Source organism: Tripterygium wilfordii, chromosome 21, assembly GCF_013401445.1.
Source record: "Tripterygium wilfordii isolate XIE 37 chromosome 21, ASM1340144v1, whole genome shotgun sequence".
NCBI classification, from domain to species: domain Eukaryota; kingdom Viridiplantae; phylum Streptophyta; class Magnoliopsida; order Celastrales; family Celastraceae; genus Tripterygium; species Tripterygium wilfordii.
This window is the reverse complement of record NC_052252.1, coordinates 7481567-7499152: the sequence shown is the minus strand read 5'-3', so window position 1 is coordinate 7499152 and position 17586 is coordinate 7481567. Positions and strand designations below refer to the sequence as shown.

General features: G+C 37.9%; 2 protein-coding genes across 2 annotated transcripts; both read right to left on the bottom strand.

The window, feature by feature from the left end:
* Window positions 1–5984: 5984 nt before the first annotated feature.
* Window positions 5985–6805, bottom strand: LOC119989097 (abscisic acid receptor PYL12-like). The gene has a single exon (XM_038834403.1). It carries the CDS (start codon window positions 6649–6651, stop codon window positions 6121–6123), a length of 531 nt encoding a protein of 176 aa, XP_038690331.1. The 5' UTR covers window positions 6652–6805; the 3' UTR covers window positions 5985–6120.
* A 2924-nt stretch (window positions 6806–9729) lies between these two features.
* On the bottom strand, window positions 9730–11051 carry LOC119989096 (peroxisome biogenesis protein 7). The gene has a single exon (XM_038834402.1). The coding sequence runs from the start codon at window positions 10933–10935 to the stop codon at window positions 9976–9978; it is 960 nt and encodes a 319-aa protein (XP_038690330.1). The 5' UTR covers window positions 10936–11051; the 3' UTR covers window positions 9730–9975.
* Window positions 11052–17586: the final 6535 nt, after the last annotated feature.

Below are 17586 nucleotides of genomic sequence, written 5' to 3'. Positions count from 1 at the left end.
AGATACTGAGAGGACTACAAATTTCTATATTTCATGGTGTGTTTTTGATGCAAAAGGGATTAATTTTGTGATTGTTGTGCGTCTGCTATTCAGAAATTTGACCGGTCAGTACAAGGGGTAAGTAACTGAAGAGAAATAAGTCAATAACTAACACTTCATCCTCCCTTCCAGCACAACCTCCAGTCAACGTTAATCTATTGCGAATTTAATTTACGACGACTTATCATATAAACTACTAAATGCTACCTTCCTAAATGCTACCGTGCCTACTTTGTTAAAGACAATTGATACGGATGAAGATCGGGATATCGATGGCCAATTTTATCCTATTTGGATTGGAATAAACAACAAAGTAATTTGAGCCATGTGGATTAAAAAAAGTCATGACTTTTGTTTTTTATTATTATTTTCCTATTATAATTCAAGTAGTATTTTTTAGGATAGTACCTTTAAGTAGTTAAGTACCTTTTTTATTAAGAAAAGTTATGATTTAATTAGGGTTGTCGAGGTGTTTGTAAATCTAATATAAATAGACCGTTAAGATTTTTTGTTTGAGGAACTCTTGACGATTATAATAAAAATTGGAGTTATATGTTTTCCCTATTTAATTCAATTCTTTGTGCATTGAAGCTAGTAACTCTTGCTTTCAAGACATTGTTAGGAGTCAATGAGTTTGTAGAAAGCCTTCGAATTTTTTGTCGCCTATATCCAAAATGCGATTCATCATATGATATCGTAGCTTGAATATTTTTTATCATGCCGTCAAGAAGACAACCCCAAAACCGAGTTGCTCATCTTGAGGAAGTGTATGAGAGTGAGGACGCTACAAATCAACCTTCAGATCGTCAAGCAGATGGAGGTAGAAGTACGACTGTCCCGACAGATGGAGGTACTAATGGAGCGAGTTGTTGCATTTTTGTGCCATCAAAACCAACCCTCAAACCTACCGCCAACCGAGGAGGAGGAGGAAAAATTGAATGAATTATCAACACCTATCTTGAAAAAAGAAGTGGCAGGTTTAACCAAACCCTTCGTAGACTTCGATAATGACCAAGATGACGAATTATTATAGCTAATTTTTATGATTATCAAGATGAAGAAGAAGTATTCGAAGAACCAATCTATGACAATGATTATAATAAGGTAGAGTATATCTATTTCTTGAATGGAGCGTCATTGGTGGTTGATGAAACCCTTGATCTTAAAGGAATTAAAAACAAGGTTGGGTTGAGAGAAAACTCTCGGTTTTGAGAATAAGCTTCGATTTTTGTTTAATTGTTTTGATTTCTCAAAATAAGTACAACTCTATCGGTTTATATAGCTAAAGCAAACAACCCAAAACCTACTCAGACTTATAGACCAAAACTATATAAAAAACTACTTTATACCTAAACTAGACTAATTAAAAGCAAATATCAACAAGAATATAAATACTAAACAAATACTAATTGAAAGTAAATACTAATAATATAGGAAACTAAACTAACTACGACTTGTCTTTTCTAGGTTCTCATCAGTGGCTCAAGACGTTATGATTACTTTGACCGACAATGTAAAAGAGGAGAAATTGCAAGAATGAGATGTCAAAGGACATATAGGGTCCATTTGGTGCACAATTTTAATAGTAGCATATATGGTAGATAATAAATGGTTTCTGAAATGCTAGTAGGTGTTTGGTTGTACTTTTGCTGATAGCATATATGGTGTTAAAATTATTGGATAAATTACGTGCAGGGGTATTATGCATTAAAATTATTATTGATGCAAATAAATAGTAAAATAATTATTAAATATTTAAAATAAACATTAAATACATGATTGTAAACAATTTCTAATACTAATAATAATATTATTAAATAAATTAAAACACATAAAAATAAAATTATATATTTATTTAATATATTCATACATATCCAAAAATGCTTAATCAAAACATATACGGGTACAGAGAAAGAAAACCTCACCAAAATGTTACAGACGATTACAGAGAATGGGAGTCAAGGGCAACTTCGTCCAAGCATGGATAATGGAGGGTATCTAAGTAACATCATTCTCAAATTGTCTTAACCAAATAGTCTCGGTCTTTGTGCCATGAAAATGCCATTTAGAAGCAACAACCCATATATTGTTCATTGACAATATATTGCTCAACCAAATTGTTAACCAAATGTAGCCATAATACCCAAACAAAATATCCAAGAACTTGAATCCATCATTCACACTTCATAACACAATCTGATGACACCCACGATTTTTATTTATTTTGTCTTTCCAAATCAGTTTAACGACCCGCGTAAAAATAATTTTACTTTGATACTTTTATTAACTCCAATGAAAAGTTTAGGGTGGCATCGGTCGAAGAATTTTTTTACCCTTATAATGATGTTATTCACAACAAGAGTTTGCTATTTTAATTCTTTAAAACTCGAGGATGAGTTTTCTCCAACAATGAAAGAATAATGCGGATAAAAATCACGAATTCGATAGTGAATTTTGTCCTATTTGGATTAGGATCGACAACAAAGGGATTTGACTCATGTGCGCTAAAAAAGACCATACTTTAGGTTTTTTATTATTATTTTCCTATTATAAGTCAAATAGTTTTTTTAGGGTTATATATTTTAGGAGTCAAATATCTTTTTGACTTAGAAAAATTATGATTTAATTAGTATTATCAATGGGTCAAATTTAAATAGGTTGTTAAGACTCTTTGTTTGAGTATCTTTTGACGATCATAATAAAAAATGGGGAGTTTTATCTTTTCCATACTTTGTTCAATTTTTGGTGGATTGAAACTAGTAGAGGTCTATTTCTCAATATTTTTAAGAATCAGCAAATTTGTAGAAGGTTGTTAAATTTTGTTTCACTTGTATCCACTAAGCATTGCATTAGTTGGTAACGAAGCTTGAAAGTTTCCTGATCATATTGCCTAGAAGACAACCCCAAAATCGAGTTGCTCATCTTGAGGAAATGTATGAGATGGTGGACACTACAATCAACCTTCATATCATCAGGTGGATGGAGGAATAGAAGCACAACTGCGAACTATCTCGACAAATAAAGGTACTGACAGAGCAAGTCGATGCATTTTTGTGCCATCAAAACCAACCCCAAAATCCGTTGTCAATAGAGGAGGAGGAAAGATTGAATGAATTATCAACACTTATCTTTGATGAATAGGTAAAGAAGTGGCAGGTTGAACAAAGCCCTTTGTAGAGTTCAATGATGAATAAGACGAAAAATTATTGCAACCAATTTTTGATGATTATCAAGATGAATTAGATGTATTTGAAAAACAATCTATGACAATTATTATGATTAAGTAGCGAATATCTATATATCCATTGTATGGAGTCACTGGTGGTTTAAGACATTTTGGTAACTTTGACTAACAATGTAAAAGATGACAAATTGCAAAAAATAGATGTTACGGGACATATAATACCCAAACTAAATATCCAAGAATTTGAATCCGTCATTCACACTTCAGAACATAATATGATGGTACCCATGATTTTCATTATTTTTTATTCTTGATAATTTTATTGATATGCGTAACGATGATTTTACTTCGATACTTTTATTAACTCTAATGAAGATTTTAGGGTTGCATTGGTCCAAGAATTTTTTTCATGACAATGATGTTATTTACGACAAGAGTTTTGCTACTTCAATTCTTTAAAACTCAAGACGAGTTTTCTCCAACAATGAGATAATGATGTGATCGAAAATTGTAAATTCGAAGGCGAATTTTGTGTTATTTGGATTGAGATCGAAAACAAAGAAATTTGACCCATGCTTGCTAAAAATACCATAATTTTAAATTATTATTATTATTTTTCTATTATAAGTCATGTAGTAATTTTTAAGATAGTATATCTCCAGAGTCAAGTATCTTTTTTATTATTGAAATTAGTTGAATTATTTCAAAATAGGAAGAGTTTTTGTTTTGAATAAAGGAGGAAAAGTATAGAGAAAGTTGCAAGATACAATGGGTTATGACCCATCTGAATGAACATGACTCTTCATCATGATTAGTCATGTCTCATCCAAAGGGATTGGACGTGACTCATATTTACAATGGGTTGTGTCTCATTTGAAAGGGTGCATCATTGGCTATATATAGCACATGAGTTTGACAACCAAGATACACATAACTTGATTTCTCAAGCAATCTCTTTTTTTTTTCTCTACAGTTTTCTTTAAAGGTATCACGAAATTTTGCTGCTCCGTACAAGGAACAAAATTCCGATTCACATTCTTGTTCTTTCAATCTTTTAAGGTTTCACTTTCAATAGGACATATTAATTACAAGAAATTACATAATATGTCAAAAATGAAATTATTATCTCATATAATCGATAATGGGAACAAGTGCTTTACTTGCATGTGCACTAAGATTACAAAAAAATCTTTTTTGCTATAGAAAGGAATTCAGAATTACCTGAATTAATACATAGTGACACATGTGATTTGCATGACTAATTATTTTTCTATTTTATTATTTTGAAAAATGGTGGGGGAATGTTTGATATTTTCAAAATAGGAAGAGTTTTTAAAAGGGTTTTTGTTTTGAATAAAGGAAGAAAAGTGTAGAGAAAGTTGTAAGATGCAATGGGTTATGACCCATCCGAATGAACATGACTCTTCGTCATGATTAGTCATGTCTCATGCAAAGGGATATAGGTTGTAACTGTTGCAAATGGACATGGCTCATATTTGCAATGGGTTGTGTCTCATTTGAAAGGGTGCATCATTGGCTATATATAGCACATGGGTTTGACAACCAAGATACATAACTTGATATCTCAAGCATTCTCTCTTTTTTCTCTACACTTTCCTCTAAAGGCATCAGCATCAAAATTCCAATTCGCATTCTTGTTCTTCCAATCTTTTAAAGTTTCACTTTCAATAGTACAAGCGCATGTGAAAGGAAGATTTATTGTATCCTCAAGGAAATTAATCGGTAACCCATTGTACTACCGAATTGGTGGGGGCTAATTTACCTCTAAGGAGAGCGACATTGTAACATGCCTTGAATCTTAATCTCTACTAAATCCATTTTCCACCAATATCATCCCCAACTTCTACAACAAAATCATTAGCGTGACTTCGTGGGTCGGTTGATGGTTGATTATCAATTGACCGGTAATGGGTCAATTGACCGAAAATGGCCGATAAAAACAATCCAGTCTCGATCCTACCCCTAAGGTGTGTTCCTTGGAAAAGTTGTTGTGATGCTTAAGTTAGAATGTGAGGAAGCAAGAAATTGAGAATTCATGGCTCGGAGCTCTCAAGTAAATAGAGAACGTAGTAAGTTGTGTGTAGGTTAAACTTGTTTAGAGGTGTCTTTTTTTTTAATAGTGGTTGAATAAGTCCTACTTCATAGTGATGCTTGTTTTGAGGAACTTCTAGTTTGGTTATCGAGATAACATTTCTTGGTCTTCAATTTGGAGATCCATTCCTTCTGAGGGGTTCTATTTCGTTTTGGATTTTGAATACTCCTCACGCTTTATCCAAGATAGCCCCACTGAATGTCCCAAGATGCAGGAGATTTGTGCGTTAAAAATGGCCATAACTTTAGTTTTTTATTATTATTTTTCTATTATAAGTCAGTAATATTTTTTAGGATAGTATCTTTTTGGAGTCAAATATCTTTTTTTATTAGGAAAATTGTTTAAACTCTTTGTTTGAATAGTTTTGATGATTATAATAAAAATTGGAGAGTCTTATATTTTTTTTTATTTTGTTCAATTCTCGATGGATTGAAGCTACAACTGACAGATGACATGTGAATAAATTTTGATCTCATTCTCATTTAGTAACAAAAAGCCTCCCGCCACATGCTCTTGTTTGCCACGAAAATAACAAAAACACTTGTCAAGAACCGCAACTAATTTAACCATTATTAAGGTACTCCACTAATGAAGCCAACGACGTTGCATAAAATAAAAGAACAATATAAGCACCTAGTAACTCTTCTTTTGTTTTATACAAGATAGGATTATTGTACATTGCATCATATTACACATTAGCGTTTGACATGTAACAAGACACAAATACACACGCCAGGCTAATCTAAAACCCACTTGTGAGTTGTGACTTGGACCACTTTAGGAATCAAAGCGATTGAGCTTGAGCCATCTTTTCTGCAATCCTAGCCAGTGATCGAAGGTTGCACCCAATTATAGTATTAGCAAAAGTGCAAGTATCTTCCTTACAACTATCAGAAGGAACATCCACCACATACGACTCAATCACCACCGTCTTTCCACCACCACTCTCTTCAATCTCATGTAAAGTAGTGGTTGCTCTGTAATTCACAAGGCGGTGATCACCCCCAATAATGCTAACCACCATAACATGCAACCCATCATCAAGCCTGTCAAGCCTTTCTATGCTAGTTTCCGCTGGTAATCCCGACACAACCACCACTTCTCTCACGCTTCCTACGCCTCCGTTGCCGCTGCACATTTCACAGCTCTTGATGAATTGCTTGTAGGCTTGTGGGTTATTGAAGCTGCGTACCCTGGACCAAACTGGAGGAAGTGGGGAGGATATGATCTGGACCAGGTTTGAGCCACATTGGTTTGGGGAGAGGTCTGGGGTGTGGTAGTTACTTATCATTGTTAGTGTTTTGGGGTGGTGCATTTGAGGTTGGTGGAGTCTGGAGTCTGGACTGGTGTGATTTAATAAGAGCAGGAGCTGCAAATTCAGCCAGATTTGAAAATTGGGTTTTCGAGGATAAAGTTGTTTTGGAATTATTTATGGTTCACGTGGTCGGGTCGGAATTCTTGGTGCTGGAGTAATGAATGTGAAGAGTAGACTGTTGCTTTTGGCGGCTCAGGGTGGCTACTTTGGAAGTTTATGGTGCCAAGATAGACTGCTAACCTGAGGTGGCAATATATCAAGCATCCAAGTAGTATTTGCATCACGTGCAACTTCAATTTTTCGATATTTGGTCCTGATCAAGAGTTTCGTTTTGTAGTCATCCTCTTCATGGTTGGTTTTTGGAACATTTCGTCAACATGCTTGCATCATTTGCAATATTTGGTTTCTGAGACTGTAACGAATGCCTCAAATGGAAAATGCTAAAGATTTCAGTGTTCTGATCCCCAACCATTCTGAATGTCAGTGTGTCCAATGTTGAGATGGACTCACATGATTCATGCTCTACGTAATCCATATGAAATTGTATGCCTCAATCTCTAACATTTGAGATAGCTGAAACAACAAAACTGGAATCCGTAAAACTGCTCTCAAAAGATGAGGGTTTGCATCAGTGTCATCGACCACCATGTCACTTGATCATGGTAAACCCCAGTTGAGCTTCTACTTTCTAAATACAAACAAATGGAAACAATGGAGGATTAAGTGGAACTTTATATTTCTATCAAAAAAAAAAGATAAACTGTATATTCATATACAAAAGGCACAACTAGTTTCACATCATCTTCAACCCAAATATTTCTGCCTCTCAGGCGAAGAACCTTGCTTTGAAATGCTTTTAAAATGGAACAATCATGCAAGAGAGCTATAACAAAACAAGCTATAATAATAAGGGGCAATCAAGGACGAAAATATAAAGTTTTTCTTCTCTGCTGGACAATCCACTAAAGTGAAACTCCTAAGAGAGGAGGAGCAAGAGATTGCATCATTACAATGCGTCACAATCAAAAGAAAGAAGGGAGGAGCCATTCTAACACACATAAATTGCATTATCATGTCCCTGCCCTTTACATAACTTCTTCAAGTCTTTCTGTCATTCAGATTTCAGGTTGCACAATTACTAACAAATGGATGTTAATATGTGCAGCATGCAGCTCTAAGGAACTCAAACCAACTTCAGCAGGAAGATAAATGCTCACCCTGCTCGTTCAGAAGAGACTCTTGAACAAAATGCAAAAAATGAACTATTGTTTTCTACAATGAGAAACATTTGTCCTAGTAATCTATTCTGGAAAGAAGTCCTACAAAAATTTGAGAACAATGCAACTCTAGTCCAATGAATGTCACTAACCCACAATTGCCTCCCATGGCAAATCAGTAGGAAAAAACTCATGACTTCATGTTATTCAATTATATCTCATATGTCATCAAATAAAAAAAGAGAAAGCTCGGTGATTCAATATAAATGAAAATGAAGAAGGGAAACAAATATGACTTGATGCAGTTAACAAGAGCTGATGCGGAAACATTCCAAAGCAAGATGTAATTATTCTGCAATCAATTAAATAGAAATTCTGCTCCAGGAGTATTGTGGAGATATTTTTGAAGTTGCATAAACACAAATCTCACTAAGGTTTGGTACATCCCTATATTTCATCCGGCCACTTTTGCTTAAAAGGAAACACTACTTATCAAGTAAGGATGAAGTTACTATATATCCTTTGTAGCCAGTATCATATGATGATGGAATGTATACCATCCAAAGTGCATAAACAAAATAAATCCTACACCTTTTACTGAAGACACTAGCCTGGTCCTAGTTTTAGAATTCTTTGCCAAGGACAATGACTGCATGCATGATTCAGAAACTCATCAAAATCAGAACCCCTTCGGACCCATAATATGGAGGCCTCCATAGAAGTTCAAATAGAAAAACTTGAATAATTTCAAATTTTAAGAGGTTTTCATTTATTGTGCCATTTTTCCCAAAATAAATACAGATTTAGCTGACTACAGACTCCATTTTTATCTAACCTTCTTTTCAGCCTCATCTATCCTATCGGGCTATTCACCTTAGGATACTTTGGTGGGTCCTATCCCACCTTTTGCCTGTTAATGATAAGATAACCTAAAAGAAGCAGAAAAAATATCATAACCTCAGTAAAAAAAAAGGATCATAGCTTCCTCAATCTTCCTACACTACAAAAATTCAAACAGATCTAGTTACTGCTAAGTACACCAGAAAAGGATGGCTTGTAAAAAACCAGATCAGCACAAGGGTTGTGGAAAATCCATAAACATATAGAAATCCCGGGTCATAAAAACTAAGAGAATAGCATATATTGACAATATACAAGAAGTCGAGAATCAACATTTAGCTCATAGCATGTTTAACTAATGAGTAACATGGTTCTATATTTTATCAGAGCATGGTTCTCCAATCCCAGCTTTCCCTAGGGACGTGCAAATAGAGACACACATTCTGCAGCCCCAAGCCTAGTGAAAGCGAAAAAAAAAAAACAAAGAAAATGTGAAAAACATACAATTGCAATGAAATTTCTGTTAATTAAAAATAATAGACACCTAGCATTTGCTAGTGGAAAGGGTAGATATAAACCAAGTAAGGTTTGACATCTACTGACAAAAAAATCTAACAGAGCTGCATCTTCAACACTTGCACACGTTACCAACCAAGTAATGCAGGTTGGGTAATAAATGAATACTCCCTACACTTCGCAATGCTTACCAAGCAAGGAATACACCAACCAAGAAATACAGGTTGGATAGTAATGAGTTCTCCCTCGACCTAAAACAGTAACCATAAAAAGGTCTCTTTTACGAAACACTCATGGCTATGTACTTTTGGTGCCTGAAGAATGAGAAGCAAAAATGTGGTCGCTTGTTTAAAGTTTTTGATTGTGCCTTACATACTTATGCACTTGCACACAAATTTTAATCAATCAACCACATTTCTACATCCCATGAATTAGACATCATTAACAATTGCAAATTGTTGGACATTCAGTTTGTATAAACTTAACAAATTCAAGAAGGCCAAAATGAATAAACATCTAAAATTCATTTACAGGGGATTATTGAAGATGTCATCACGCAAAGTTCTTATCCCAGGGACAAAAGCAAAGCAACTTGCACTACAACAACAGTGACAACAACAAGAACATACCAACTTGTAATGCCCCTAAGTTGTATGTTATTCATCGGATGCACATTTGAAAAAAAATGCAGTTTCGATTCAGAATTGACGTAAATCATAACAAATGATAAAATAACAAGGAGACTACCCTCTCACGGTGCTCTGGGGTCCGTCCCATGTTGCCAAACATAAACCATCTCATCCCAGCCAGTACTCGCCAACAAGCCCTCCACAAGCACACTCATATCCACACCGACCGCAAACTCTGTATGGTGATCGTACCTCCCCACCAAAGCATCCTCCACCATATAATCCCACAAGCACACGGTCATATCATACGAGCAGGACACCATCATGCTCCTTCTAAACGGTGAGAACTTCACTTTCCTCACCGCATAACCGTGACCATTCAACACCGATAGAGGGACTCTGTAGTTCCTCACATCCCAAACCCTAATGCTCTTATCCACAGAGGCAGTAGCCAAGCAACACTCATCGTATTTGTTCCAATCACAGGAGAGAATTTCAAATTCGTGGGCCGGAATGATCATTGTGGAGCCAGGTTCCCGCACATCCCAGATTCGTACTGTGCAATCACCGGATGCAGAGGCAAATACATCCGCGTGGCGAGGGTTCCAGGCTGCGGAATAGACACAATAGGCATGCTCCTTGAAGGTGCGAACTGAGGTGGGGCGATCGACTGTCCACAGCTTGATTGTGTCGTCCCATGATGCGGTGAGAAAGGAGTCTCGGCGAGTGGGATTATAGTCAACAGAATGGACCTCGCGGGAGTGCTCTTGAAACGATCGGAGAGGGTTCTGGGTCGGTGGAAGAGCGGTGTCGAAGAGCTTGACGGAGCCGTCAGCTACTGCGGCGATGAGGAGAGAGTCGTGTGATTCGGACCAGGCGAGGTCGTAGACACCGTCAGCGGTATCGAATGCGACTAGCTCTGTGACGGCATGAGAGGTAGGGGAGGGAGCAAGGTCTAGGACGTGAATACGGCCGTTTCCGAGGATGCCGAAGTTCTGGGCAGTTGCGACGGCTAGGCGGTGCTCGAAAAATGGACTGAATTTCACGGAATATCCGTTGAATGGAGTTTTAAAGATGGGCATGGTTGGGTCGTCGTGGTGGTTGATTTGGAGAATTTGGTGGGACTAGGTGCCTCTCGTGGTTTTCCCCTCCTCCTCTATCCGGTTGAACTTGAACTTTGGACTTTGGAGTGCGTGAAACAGTGAAAGTGGACCTCTTCACAGCTCGGGTTTGGTAATATCGGGTCGACTCTGGATAATTTGATCGTCATTCGTCAACCCGCTGTTGTAGACTACGGGTTTGGGCCTACAAGGCATAATTTGGGCCAACAATAGACTGCAAGTTTTTGTTTGTGAGGTTTAGTTGTACCCCAGCCTTTTCATCCACACCCCTTAAAATTTTAAATATTTCCAATCATACTAATGGTGCGTTTGGTACGAGGGTAATGGAGTGTAATAGTTACAATGGTAATTAAATTTTAAGTTTACTTGTGTTTGTTATGTCAGTATAACTTTTACTCCTGTAATAAATTTTAATAATTGAGCTTATTTTTTACACATAAAGTTTACTAGTGGGGGGACCTGGGTAATAAAAAGTAATGAGAAGTTTTACTCCAACCTATTACCCCGTTAAATAAAAAATTCTAAAAGCCCTTAAGTTTTATATACACATATATATTATATATTATATATATGTATATATATATACCTATATATATATATATATATATATATATATACATATATATATATATATACACACACATATATATACACACACATATATATATACACACACACTCACATATGCACTGTCTGTGTGTATATACACACATATATATATACACACACACATAGATATATATATATACATACACACACATATACATACACACACACATATATATACATATGCACTATCTGTGTATATATATACATATATATATGTAGATGCCCGAATCTACAATTGTTGAATAGTCAACGTAATTTATATGGAGGCCTTCTACAGCGGGATCCTGAGAAACAAAGCGAGGTTGAGATCAAAGAACTTGGGCACCGGTGGGGTACCTGCCAAAGAACCTCCGACGCTCAAGTCAGTAATCGGAGAAAATCAAGTAAAGCAAATATATAAAAGGTGTAAAGTAAGAAATGTCAATATGAGAAGCAACGTGGGAGACCATATGAGGTGGCCGTAGAGATGCAAGATATAAGCTGGATGTTGGTCGACGATGGAGGATCGAAGGTTGAGGTTGGAGGTTCAAGGTTCAAGGTCCAAGGTCGGAGGTGAAAGGTTGAAGAAACTCTGTGAGTGAATGAGAGAGTCTCCATATCCGAAGTTCCCAGAGTCCCTCAAAATCCCCCTTTACGAAGGAAGAAAGGGGTTTTTATAGTAGAGTTGCGTGACGACCAAGACTGACATGGAGTACATAATACGGATAATCGTGGGAAGGTGGTGTCGGGTGTCAGGACGCGTGGCTTGTTTTGGTTGGTCAAGGATGAGATCGTACAAAGATCAGGCAGCTCAATGTTGCATGTCAACTGACTCGGCGTGCTTGTGTCAGAGGTTGTATTTGTCTTATTGAGTCTAAGTTCGACAATGGTCTCAGATGACAGTTGCCTTAGGGCGGCCAAGTCAGAGCAGGGGATCATGGTTTAGTTATATGATTGATAATATGCACTTATAAGCATGATATGCAATGGAGTTGAGTTGGACGATTGATACCTGAGGCGAGCATGATCAATGCTCGCCAGCAGTTCGTAGTGTTGACCGACTTGGACATTAGTCAACTTGGGCGTTGATCGACTCGGGCGTCGTCCATCCACATTTGATGGAGTGGGATCTCTTTGGTTTGGTCGCCTGATAATGACGCCCGAAGATGTTGGACGCCCATGGGCTAGGCCGTCTTAGACTTGTTCTGGTTGTGTTGACCGTCTTGGTGGTTGACCAACTTGGGGATTGATCGACTTGGGCTTGGACGTCAGAGTTTGGGCACTACCTTAAGCTTGTTCTGATTGCGTTGACCGACTTGGTGGTTGATTGTCTTGATGGTTGACCAAATTGGGGGTCGTTGATTGACTGGGCCGAACATGATCAATGATGATCAACAAGGTCGACCATCTCGAGCTTGGGCGCCCGAAGTTGGGCCGCCTAGGGCGTTGAATGTAGATGGGCTTGTGTGCCTTTTCATGGGCTGTCGAGGGCTTTGGATGTAGATGGGTGTTGACCGACCCACATTGCGTTGACCGTCGCCCAATATCGCTGGTTGAGTCATCTGACGGTTTTTTGCCACTACAGTTTGTCCCCCACTCTCGGAGTTAGACGAAGTCTGACTGCGAGAGTAGTTCGCTGTTACTATTACGAGGTTTGTTCGAGTGGTCTTGCTAACATGGAATGTTGCTCAAGTGGTCATATTGGCCGACTTTCTTTGCTCAAGTGATCATGTTGATCGACTTGGATTGCTCAAGTGATTGTATCAATGAACTTGAATTGTTCAAGTGGTCACGTTGACCGACTTGGATCGCTCAAGTGGTCGTGTTTGACCGACTTGGGTTGCTCAAGTGATTGTATTAATCAACTTGGATTGCTCAAGTGGTCACGTTGACCGACTTGGATCGCTCAAGTGGTCGTGTTTGACCGACTTGGGTTTGCTCAAGTGATTGTATTAATCAACTTGGATTGCTCAAGTAGTCACGTTGACCGACTTGGATCGCTCAAGTGGTCGTGTTGACCGACTCGGGTTGCTCAAGTGATTGTATTAATCAACTTGGATTGCTCAAGTGGTCACGTTGACCGACTTGGATCGCTCAAGTGGTCGTGTTTGACCGACTTGGGTTGCTCAAGTGATTGTATTAATCAACTTGGATTGCTCAAGTGGTCACGTTGACCGACTTGGATCGCTCAAGTGGTCGTGTTTGACCGACTTGGGTTTGCTCAAGTGATTGTATTAATCAACTTGGATTGCTCAAGTGGTCACGTTGACCGACTTGGATCGCTCAAGTGGCCGTGTTGACCGACTCGGGTTGCTCAAGTGATTGTATTAATCAACTTGGATTGCTCAAGTGGTCACGTTGACCGACTTGGATCGCTCAAGTGGTCGTGTTTGACCGACTTGGGTTGCGCAAGTGATTGTATTAATCAACTTGGATTGCTCAAGTGGTCACGTTGACCGACTTGGATCCCTCAAGTGGTCGTGTTTGACCGACTTGGGTTTGCTCAAGTGATTGTATTAATCAACTTGGATTGCTCAAGCGGTCACGTTGACCGACTTGGATTACTCAAGTAATCGTACTGATCGACTCGGATGTTGCTCATGTAATCGTGTTGACTGACTTGGAATGTTGCTCAAGTGGTCGTGTTGACCGACTTGGGATTTTGCTTGGGCGGCCAAGGTTGGCATACTTGGATTTGTTTCAGTTGTATGTTTCGAGGAGCATCATCTGTCTTTAAATGACGAGCAATTTGAGAGGTACCGACTTAAAATGGTGAGCGCCGTTTTAAAGTTGCGGACTACTTGAGTCAATGTTACACAAGATTAGGCATAATAGAAAGTGGTGAGCCACTTGGTGAGCATGAGATAAAGATAAAGTGTAATAAGGCAAGGTATAAAAGATAAGTCAATGTTTAAAGTGGCGAACAACCTATGAAACACCAATGACGTGCGGCATAGGAAATTGTGAGAGTATGATTCAAGTTAAAATAATATGGAATTATAATTAGTGTAAAAAAAATAATATGAATTCGAGATGCAATTGTCGTGAATACAATGTTAAAGTATTTCAAAAACATAGTGAGTTGTAAACAAAATAGAATGTGATCAGAAACGAAAAAGTGGGGTCCATATATGAAAAAAGAAAAACAGATTCGTGTGTCGAGAAGCATGTCTGCATGTGTATAAGTGATGAAACAAGTTAATAAGAATTGGGCCTCTAAGGTTTAATCGATGGGCGAGCGACATTCATAAGAAGCGCCAATGATGTGCTGTCATGATAAGTCAAAGGATGCGTAATAGTAGAGAGGTAAACTACGAAATAAACAAGTTAGTGTGGGAAAAAGTAGAAGATATGTATATATAGACAATTGAGAGATAAAGTTTATGGCGTATAATGTTGTCTGTCACTACAAGATGCAGTGATAAAAACGTGGCAAGAGATAAAATGTAATATTGTGAAAAATTAGAAAAAATAAAGAACGGGTGTAAATTTCCAAGATGGAAGAGAAGACGTTGACGGAAACGAGGATATTGGGGGAGAAGGTGGAGGTGAAGACGACAGCGCAAATACCGATAGTGAAGGTAGCAAGGCAAACAATGTTGGGGGCGACGATGTTGGGGCATACAATCTTAGTTAAGTAGGTTCTATGCTTAGTAGAGTAATAGTTAGAACAGTAGTTTGATGTCTAGAAGAGTATTACTAGGTTTGTACTTATCTTTATTAATGAAAGGTTGCTTCTAATTTCCTAAGTTTGATATGTGACAAATTAGAGTTGAGATTAGTGACGAAATAATAGACTCGGTAAGCAAAGGCATTTCGGAGATCAAATTGTTATAATAAAATGAAGAACATGTATGATTGAGGAAAAGATAAGCTATAAAATAATCAAGTTAATGTTGGGAAGAGTGAGAGAATATTGCTGTTCAAAACTCATGTTTGCATTGTGTAAAGACAATATTGTTCTAGATATTGGGTGATAAAGACAGTCATTGGTTTGGGTAGTGAGAGACGAAAGACAACGTTGACTTAGATCAATACAACTAGGTTGCAATTTGAAGAGTTAGCTTACTCTTTCGCTTCTATTGTCATATTATACTTTGAACGCCATGTCCTTCAATTTGATGTTCGAGCGCCACAAGTACTTTGTTCTTTCTTGCTCAAGCATCGTATGCCTCTTGCCTCTCAATTTGATGTTGTTCGAGTGCCATGGATTTGGGATTGGTTCTCCATTGTACCTCCTTTGTGTTTGTGCATCATATGTCATTTGTTCCCCAGTTTGAGTGAAGTATCTGGTCACAAGTTCTTAGCTCAAACTTGGTGTTAGTATAAACTAAAGTGGCGGATAATAATATAGACTAAAAGATTAATGACAAGAATACCCTTGTTAATTTGGATCCTAATAGTATTACAACGCTTTTGGGTTTGGACGTGGCTAACAAGGCCGACCAAAGATGGTTGGCTAGTGAGACGAGCAAAGAGCTTTTTGGAGATCGATGTAAGAGATAGGTTAGCAATAGAATTTGGTTTTAAAGTTCAAACAATATATGAGTGGTGAGCCACGTAAAAGAAGCGTCAATGACATAGTGTGCAACTTGCTTTTAATAAAATAAAGGACGTATAGTGGAGAAAAATAAGTTATATGATAACTAACAAGCAAGTTAATATGATAGTAGGAATGGCGGCCAAGGTTGGTGGCGCCTTTATACAAAATCCAGGTATATATAAAATAGTTAATAGTAAAAAATGTGTAAGTAAACAATTGAACAACTTTCAAGACAATAAAGATATAAAGTAATTGGCATGCAAATGTGGCGGACGAACCGAGAAGTGCCATTGACAGGGCGTGCAAGGTGAAATATACGAAAAAATGGGATAACGTGCAAGTTAATGAAACAAGCTAGTATGTATAATAGAGAACGGTAAGCGGCGAAGCAGTACACAGATATGTATAAGACGAATGTCACATCGAATTGGGTGATAAAAATAATACTTGGTTTGGATAAAGACAAACTTGGGTGACGTTTGACATGTAAATGAGGCGGACGAGATGCTCCTGGCTGACGAGGCGAGCGGGATGATCTTAGCTGACAAGGTTAGCGAGGGGATTTCGACTGACGAGGTGAGCGAGACGCTCTTGGCTGACGAGGTGATTTCGGTTGACGGGGCGAAGATATGTTTATGATTGATGAGGCTAACGAGATTACCTCGACTGGCGGGGCAAGCGAGATGTTCTTGACTGACGAGGCGAGCAAGAGACATTTGGCTAGCAAGGCGAGCAAGAAGATTTTGGCTAGTGATGATGCTAAGGCTAAGGATGAGTTCAAGGTAAATGATGAGGTCAAGAGGATTAATCGTTTGCGAGATAAAGCTGAAGAAGCTAAGGAAGAAACGGAGAATTTGAGGAAGTTGGCGGCGGACGTTAATTCTGAAGAATAGACAAGAAAAAGTTGTTTGAAAATTTTTTAAGTGGTATATAGTATTAACTTTTTTGGTGGTTGAAGTATGACTTGTCAGACAAACTCGCACACCAAGTATCATTTGTCCCTCAGTTTGGATGAAGTGTCTTTGTCGAAGATTTTGCGTGTAAACTCATTGTTGTTCTTTAGTCCATTCCTTAATCTTCGGGAGCCAGGCGTTTCTTGTCTTCAAAGGGAGCTGGCGGTAGAGGTAAAGAAGAAGGGTTATACTGGCGGTGGAAATCGTTTTCGAAGATAAATCTAAATATAGTTTGGGTGTGCAAAATTTTTGGGTTTCGGGTGGATAAACCATGTATGTTTGGCCATCGAGCTATAAAAACAAACGCCCAAACACTTAGAAAGTTCAGACACCTGCCATAAGAATAAACATTTATAACAATTCAAAGATACTAAGCTTGGATTGTTGTTGATGTTTGCCCCGGTGTCGTAGTTTTAAGGTTAGCTCGTCACCTGCATTTTTCCGAGCACCACCCTTTTTGTTCCTTTTCAAAGCTTGAGCGCCATATGTCTTCCACCTCTTATTGTTTTCGAGTTATCCATCTTATGT

Excerpts from the sequence above, each read along its gene's own strand:
- LOC119989097 (XM_038834403.1), bottom strand. The coding sequence starts at position 6,651 with ATGCACCACCCCAAAACACTAACAATGATAAGTAACTACCACACCCCA.
- LOC119989096 (XM_038834402.1), bottom strand. The coding sequence starts at position 10,935 with ATGCCCATCTTTAAAACTCCATTCAACGGATATTCCGTGAAATTCAGT.